General features: G+C 35.3%; 1 protein-coding gene across 1 annotated transcript; it reads left to right on the plus strand.

Annotated features, from left to right (window-relative positions):
• The first annotated feature begins 5,924 nt into the window (after positions 1–5,924).
• LOC120071216 (uncharacterized mitochondrial protein AtMg00810-like) lies at positions 5,925–7,259 on the plus strand. The gene has a single exon (XM_039023345.1). It carries the CDS (start codon positions 5,925–5,927, stop codon positions 7,257–7,259), a length of 1,335 nt encoding a protein of 444 aa, XP_038879273.1.
• Positions 7,260–8,887: the final 1,628 nt, after the last annotated feature.

Genomic DNA, 8,887 nt, shown 5'->3' on the forward strand with positions numbered 1-8,887 from the left:
TCGAGCCACAAGTCCATTAGGTCCCATAGGTAGCTTGGATAAAGTCGAGAATTAGTGTTTGGGTCAGTTTGAAATGTTCAAATTGACAAGAGAGATTTCGATTATATATGGTATAATTGAACTGGTTAATTATATATGATATAATTGGCTAAATGTATGAGATACATTATTTTGGAGAAAATTAGATAAAAATATGATTTATATCAAGTGGAGGAGAAATTACTATAGTAGATATGTGATATCAATCAAATGTCACTTTGTCTTTCGAACTCCTCAAACTCACTTTCTTTCCAATGTATGCAATCTAGAACATAAGGGTAAGAATATAATATGATTATATTCATTTATTATTAAATTGGTTAATTATGAGATAATTGGCCGACATATTCTCCTCAATCGTGCGTTAGTGGGAGCAGCCGTGTTCGGTTATGTTAATCGAAGAATAAAATGAAAATTTGTTTCATTTTGCAAAAAGTTTTAATCGCAATTGGTGTGGAAACGTAAACGATCGCCTAGCTTGAGAGCCTATACGATAGAGTCTCATCGTCTAAACGATCGAACACCAGCGTCTAAACGATCGCTCCCCTTTACCTAAATGACCGCTTAGCTTTCCTAAACGATCTCTTAGCTTGCCGCATTTTCTAAACGATCGTATACCTATTACTAAACAATCACTTAGTAAAACCTACACGATCGTGTAGCATTTTCTAAACGATAAGCATCCCTGCTATACGATAGCAGTCTCCTACATGCTTATCATCTACACGATTAGCTTTTTCTCCTACCTCTACCAAATTCACCAAAGATCACACTTTAGATTCTAACTCTGAGAATACCAGGGGCTCCAAATAGTGGTGCCGTCCCCCCTTCTTACTTGTTCATGCTTATTCGTGTTGCTGCCATAGCTGACTATTTTGTTGGGTGATAGAATTCGTAGAGGTTCTTCCGTTGCGTTTGAGTTTATTTTTTAAGAAAGTCTTCAACTGTTATGAGAACTCATTCCCTTGTTTTTTTTATTTATCAAAGCATGCCATTAATTAGTGTTAAATTTGCATAACTATCTGTTAGAATGTATGTGTTGTATTTCTGTCACGATGAAATCGGAAAGATCCGAATGCGCTCATGGATGTTCTTCGTTAAGATTTTTATCTTACAATATCACACCTTCTTTTTGCAGACGATAGTATAATTTTCTGCAAAGCTAATGAATCAGACATGATCAATCTTAAAAGAATTATATTAGTCTTTGAATTAGCCTCTGGAGAGAAAATAAATATGGAGAAATCAGCAACAAATTTTTCCCCGAATATAAACAGTGACAGAGCTAAATTCTTTTGCACTATTTTAAAAATATCTCTTATGGATTCTCTTGGTCACTATTTAGGCATTCCCTCAAATCTAACAAGGAAAATATCCATGGATTTCAGATACATTCAAGAAAAAATATGGAAATCAATTCAAGGATGAAAGAGATCTTTATTCTCCAAAGCTGGTAAGGAAATACTGATAAAAAATATAGGTCAAGCTTTGCCTACTTATGTTATTAGTCTATTTAGATTACCAAACAAGTTTGGCAATGACAACACAAGATCCTTCTCAAAATTTTTGTGGGGATCTAAACACAACAAAAGGAAAATACACTGGATGAATTGGAAATGAATGTGTCTTCCAAAGATTTTGGTAGTCTAAATTTTTTAGAGCTAAGGGGTTTTAATTAAGATCTTATTGCTAAACGGGTATGGAGAATTTTGGAGAATTCAAATGAGTTTGTCATGGAAATTTTGAAGAAACTCTGCTTCCTAATGAATATATTCTTAATGCTAATTATAATTTTGACTCTTCTATTATTTGAAAAAGTATTTGTTGGGGAAAAGACCTTTTGATTAAAGAACTACATTATAGAATTGGTAATGGTTCATCAGTCTAGTTCTTCTTTGATTCTTAGCTCCCTTGTCCAAACACATTTAAGCCCATTTGCCTCAATTCTCTAACAAAAAGATTAAGAGTTTTTTATTTTATTCTCCTAAATGGAAAATGGAATGAGAATCTATTGAATGAGTATTTATTTGAAGATAATATAAATTGCATAAAAAAAACATCCCTATAAATATCAAAATTCTTGATAAATTAATATGGCATTTTGACAAAATAGGAACTTACTCAATAAAATCTGGTTATAGACTATTCGTGAAGAAGTTCATTGAGGATGAATCATCAAGTGAAGACCCCATGTCCAGAATGTGGATGAATGTATGGATTAAAAATTCCCTTCAAAGTCAAACATTTCTTATGGCGTACAATTCATGATATCCTTCCTACTAGAATCAACTCAGAAGAAAAGGATTAGAAATCTCACCTCTATGTCCTTTATGCAAAGAAGAAGAAAAGTGCATTGATCATATTCTCTTTGAATGTCCTAGAGCATTCACCATTTGGAACTTGATTTTGGACTGCCCGAGTGTCTTTAAAGACTTTAATCTCAATTTTATTGATAGATGGATTCATATCTCTACAAGCTCTTTCCATGATGAATTAACTCTAATTGTCATTGCATGCTAGGCAATATGGTATGACAGAAATAGTATCATCCATGGAAAGCCCATCGCAAACACTGAAATCAAAATTTAATGGATCCAAAATTATTTGATTGAAACTACAAAAGAAACAATTCATACAGATCGAATTCAAAAAATTCGAAGACTATAATTTCTCTCTCTGGCCTGAAATGGCTCAAACCAAAAGAAGGCATGATTAAAGTGAATGTTGTTGCTGCATGGAAGAAAAATCCTTCGATTACAAGAATCGAAACAGTTTGTCGTGACTTCACTGAAAATCTTAAAGCAATATGCCAAGATTGCTTGAACTTCGTCTATGAACCTCCTTCAACTGAATTGAAAGCTATATTAGAAGGAATTAGACCATCCATCAAGTTGAGATTTAACAAAATAGAGATTGAATCAAACTGTTCAACAACAATAAACATCTTAAAAAGGAATTAGCTTACCTTAGTGAAGCCTAGTGCATATCTGAAGAAGTCTGGAAGCTCGCTAAAAAATTTCAGGATATTTCCTTCTCTTTTGTAAATCGAAAAAATAATGTTATTATCAACAGTAAAACAGTTACATTCTGTTTATTAGTTACAACAATTTATTTGTTACATTCTGTTATAACAATTTATTTGTTACAACAGTTATGATTCTGTTTGAGTTTGTTTGTATTTTTCAGTTGTTAGTTAGTCAAGCAAACTAACAAGTTCTTCTATAAAACGAAATTGAAGTATGTAAATACAATAAGTGAAATTAATAAGAAAGTATTTTCACATACCTTTTCTCTCCATTTGTTATGGTATCAGAGCATTTCCGCAAGAGAGAAAATTAAAAACCCACCCGAACGCCATTACCCTCGTGCAATCCTATCATGACGACATCAGAGAGTTCAACATCCGACAACTCTTCGGAACTCGACGCCCAAATGAATCCCTTCATCCTTCATCATTCAATCATCCCAACCACCAATCTGGTATCTACACCACTTGCAGGATCATGCAACTACTCTTCATGGAGCAGAGCAATGAAACTTGCATTATCAGGGAAGAACAAGATTGGTTTTATTACTAGAACGACTGAAAAACCATCAGAAGGAAGCTTACAATCATCATGGAGATGTAATAATGATGTGATAACCTCATGGATTATCAACTCAGTCTCAAAAGAAATTGCTGCCAGCTTAGTTTACAGGGGAAGCGTCAAAGAGATATGGGATGAATTAAAAGAAAGGTACTGTCAGTCCAATGGGCCACATATATACCAGTTGAGAAATGATCTTGTAACTACTACTCAAGGAAACCTTTCAGTGGAAGTATATTACGCACAAATCACTACGATATGGCAAGAACTTCTTGAATACAGACCAACGGATGAATGTACTTATCAAGGGTCAAAGAAGATGATAGAATTCTTGAATGAAGAATTTGTAATGACATTCCTTATGGGCTTAAACGAGTCATATGCATAAATCAGAGCACAAATTCTATTGATCGACCCTCTGCCAACAATAAACAAGGTATTCTCTCTTATCATCCAAGAAGAAAGGCAAAGATCCATTGGATCCACACCTACAATTGAAAGTATAACTCTAATGGCTGTCTCTTATACACATCTAGATGTGTATAAGAGACAGGCACAAATCACTACGATATGGCAAGAACTTCTTGAATACAGACCAACGAATGAATGTACTTGTCAAGGGTAAAGAAGATGATAGAATTCTTGAATGAAGAATTTGTAATGACATTCCTTATGGGGTCTCTTATACACATCTAGATGTGTATAAGAGACAGTTCTAATAGCAAAACAGTTGATATTGAAGGATGTTCTATACATTCCTGATTTCAAATTCAACCTGCTATCAGTGAGTGCTTTACTTAAGGATGGAAGATATTCTATATCCTTTACTAACACCAATTGTATCATTCAGGACAAGTCAATTTCGAGAACGATTGGGAGGGCTGAACTAATCAGTGACCTATACTTACTCAAAGTAAATGATGAAAAGAATAAAGACTTGTCTATTGAATCTGCTGACTGGCCTATTGAATCTGCTGTGTTTTTGTGTAAAGCTTCTGCAACTACTTGGCATAATCGTATGGGACACCCCTCTATTAGTAGAATAAAAGAATTGTCAAAGATTATAGAGATTTCTGATTTCTCAAATTGTAAACAATTCTGTCACATTTGTCCTTTAGCTAAACAGAAGCGTCTTTCATTTCCTGCCTTAAATAATGTTGCTGAGAATATTTTCGACCTTGTGCACTGTGATATATGGCGTCCCTTTAAAACTCAAACACATGTAGGTCACACTTACTTTGCCACCATTGTTGATGATAAATCAAGGTACACATGGATACATCTCTTGGTAAATAAAAGTGAGATTCTACAAGTCATTCCCAGTTTCTTCAAACTTGTTGAGACTCAATTCTCGAAGAAAATGTAAAGTTTACGTTCTGATAATGCTCCTGAATTAAATTTCAGAGAATTTTTTGCCAAAACAGGAACTACTCATCAGTTCTCCTGTGCATATACTCTTCAACAGAATTCAGTGGTTGAAAGCAAACATCAACACCTCCTCAACGTTGCAAGAGCCCTAATGTTTCAGTTCAATGTTCCTCTCACTTTTTGGGGAGAATGCATCCTCACTGCAGCATACTTAATCAACAGAACACCTATGGTTTTACTATCCAACAGCACTCCCTATGTTGTTCTGTTTAACAAAATTGTTGACTATGGCTTCATAAAGACATTTGGATGCCTTGCCTATGCTTCTACACCAATAGTCAACAGGTCTAAATTCGATCCAAGAGCAAGACCATGTGTCTTCATGGGATATCCATCAGATATAAAGGGCTATAAGCTATATGATATGACTAAAATGACATTTTTTATCTCCAGGGATGTCTTATTCTTTGAAGAAAGGTTCCCATTCCAGTCTGTCAAAGAAGACAACAAGCCCATTTCACATGATTTTATTGATCACTTTGTCATACCAAGCCCACTATTTGATCACTTTGAAAACAAAGGTATTACTGAAAATCTTGTTGTTAATACCTTAGAACGCTTATGTGAGGATAACCACGGTATTGATGATTCACAACCTCATATTGAAACCTCAGAAGAAACCAATCCTACCACCCAAACAACCATTCCCATAGCCCCAAGAAGGTCATCGAGAGCACATTACCCACCTCCTACCTAAAAGACTTTCACTGTAACCTCACATCCCACAGAAAATCACCTTTTCCTCTTTACAAATACCTTTCATATAATACTTACAACCAAAACCATAAGACATACATCCTAAACGTCACTTCCATCTATGAACCCACCTATTACCACCAAGCCGCGAACCACCAGATTTGGAAGAAGGCTATGGCAGAAGAAATAGAAGCCATGGAACGAACTAATACATGGACTATTGTCTCTCTTCCAAAGAATCATCATACCATAGGCAGTAAATGGGTTTACAAAGTCAAGTACAAACAAGATGGAACAGTTGACAAATATAAGGCAAGACTTGTAGCAAAAAGCTACAATCAACAAGAAGAAATAGATTTCTCAGACACCTTCTCACCTATCGCCAAAATTGTCACTGTTAAAGTCTTCTTCGCCCTTGCTACATCCTACAATTGGTCACTCACTCAAATGGACATCAATAATGCCTTCCTAAATGGTGATTTGTTTGAAGAAGTGCATATGTCTTTGCCATTGGGTTATCAAACCTCACAAGTACCATGGAAAGGTGAGAAACTAGCCTGCAAACTTAACAAATCTATATATGGGCTGAAACAAGCCTCGAGACAATGGTCTCTCAAGTTTACAGCTGCTCTATCTTCACATGGCTTTCATCAATCCAAGTCTGATTATTCTCTTTTTACCCAAGGACATGGACATGATTTTGTAGCATTATTGGTATATGTAGATGACATATTACTAACTGGACCATCCCCTCAAATAATCAGCTCAGTCAAAGAAGTCCTCAAAGGACATTTCAAACTCAAGGATTTAGGCCATGCGAAAGATTTTCTGGGATTAAAATTATCCAGATCTCAACAAGGGATCATGATTTCCCAAAGAAAATATTGCCTCCAAATACTTGAGGATACTGGATTTCTTGAAGCTAAACCAGCTACAACTCCTATGGATCCCAATTTGAAACTATCAAAGAATGAAGGAGAGCTTCTAAAGGCAGATGACATCACATGTTATAGGAGACTGATTGGCAGGCTTATATATCTTCAAATATCTCGGCCAGACATATGCTTTGTTGTTCATCGGCTAAGCCAATTCATCCACAGCCCCACTAAAGCTCACTTAAATGCCGCTCATCACTTACTCAGGTACCTAAAACGGTATCCTGGACAAGGCATTTTAATCAGCCCTATCACTTCCTTTCATTTAAAAGCCTTTGTGGATGCTGATTGGGGATCATGTCCTGTTACTAGAAGATCCATTACTGGTTTCTGCATATTCCTAGGGGCATCTATCATATCATGGAAATCAAAGAAACAAGTCACCGTTTCTAGATCTTCTGCAGAAGCGGAGTACAGGGCACTAGCCTCAGTTACTAGTGAATTCATATGGATCTCTCAACTCCTCAAAGATCTTCAGGTTAAGATCCTAATGCCCACTACTGTATTCTGGACAATCAAGCTGCTATTGCCATTGCCTCTAATCCAATGTTTCATGAGAGGACAAAACACATAGAAATTGATTGTCATTTTGTTCAGGACAAGATAGGAAATTGATTGTCATTTTGTTCGGGACAAGATAGCTGATGGGTTCCTTAAGGTTCTCTCTATCCAATCTAGTCAACAACTCGCAGACATGTTCACTAAAGCATTGCTTACATCTGTTTTGTCTAAACTAGTATCCAAGTTGGGCATCATTGACATTCATCGTCCAACTTGAGGGGGAGTATCAATAGTAAAACAGTTACATTCTGTTTATTAGTTACCACAATTTATTTGTTACATTCTATTATAACAATTTATTTATTACAACAGTTATAATTCTGTTTGAGTTTGTTTGTATTTTTCAGCTGTTAGTTAGTCAAGCAAACTAACAAGTTTTCTATAAAAGGAACTTGAAGTATGTAAATACAATAAGTGAAAGTAATAAGAAAGTATTTCCACATACCTTTTCTCTCCATTTGTTAGTTATGGCTAATGAAATAGTTATTAGGGCTAAGAGATTTAGAAATTTTGGGCTTTGGTGTAAAGATTTTCCTGATTGGGCTTATGCCCTTGTTGCTTTTGATGCCCGTGAGGCTTAATAAAGAACTCATTTCTCAAAAAAGAAAAATCGTGTTCTTAATATCTATATTAAACAAATAGATATAATGTCACATCCCTTCCCAGATTACCCTCCTAATTCGAGAAGAGATGTGAAGACGGCAGTTGCCAACCCTCTTATGACAACTACTGCCCAACATACTTCTATAAACTTGTGACCTTGGTTTTTGTTAAACCTGATTAGCAGTTTATAATTATCCAAAACTTAATACATAATCATAGCAACAACTCAAGGCATACAGACTACTACTAATCAGAATATCAACTTCAACATACATAACAGTTTCAAGAAAACCAGACCTATTTACAACAGCAGTTCGATACAAATTCTATCCTGTTTCCATGTCATGTTCATATAAAAAACCAAGGTTTTAACAGGACTTAGTGGACCACCTAAAATTCAAGCCTCCTATGATTCTTGAGTAGTGACTGACTGGTAGAACCACTAGGCCTCGGGATGACGACCACTACCTGGGGAGAAAAACATTAAAAAGGGTGACCTTTAAATGCCTAGTGAGTGACTTCTTTAAAGGAAACATGCTTTCATTAACTCATGATTTAAACATGCTCATAATAAAACATATGCATTCGCATTCCAGGGTTCAAAAATAAAAATTTAAAAATGTGAAATCATAGCACATAAACCCTGGATAAAACTCATCAACATTCCTTGTAAAATTCTTCTACTCCCTTACTTGAACATGTGGGAGAGCCTTTTTGCTCAATCCCTAATAACCTTAGTTGAAAGAGAGCCTTTTTGCTCGATCTCATCAACATCAATATTCTAGATCTTACGTGCACATAGAACTGGATATGATCCCGCTTACCTTACCATACATTCGATAGCAAGGATCGTCATATAATTGAGTACCTTACCATACCTTCAATACCAAATGCTCAAGAGTGGGTTTTACTTAGTAAATATTTACATTAACATCATAAACATCATACTCATCATCATGCTTAAGGAAATCAGTAAATAACTCATTTTAAATGCTAAGTCATGGTATAAAACTCAAGTGGAATGCAAAAATGTCTTTA

Source organism: Benincasa hispida, chromosome 2 (assembly GCF_009727055.1).
Source record: "Benincasa hispida cultivar B227 chromosome 2, ASM972705v1, whole genome shotgun sequence".
In the NCBI taxonomy this organism is placed as follows: Eukaryota; Viridiplantae; Streptophyta; class Magnoliopsida; order Cucurbitales; family Cucurbitaceae; genus Benincasa; species Benincasa hispida.

What these genes read in the sequence shown, in the direction of transcription:
- LOC120071216 (XM_039023345.1), top strand. Translation starts at nt 5,925, where the DNA reads ATGGCAGAAGAAATAGAAGCCATGGAACGAACTAATACATGGACTATT.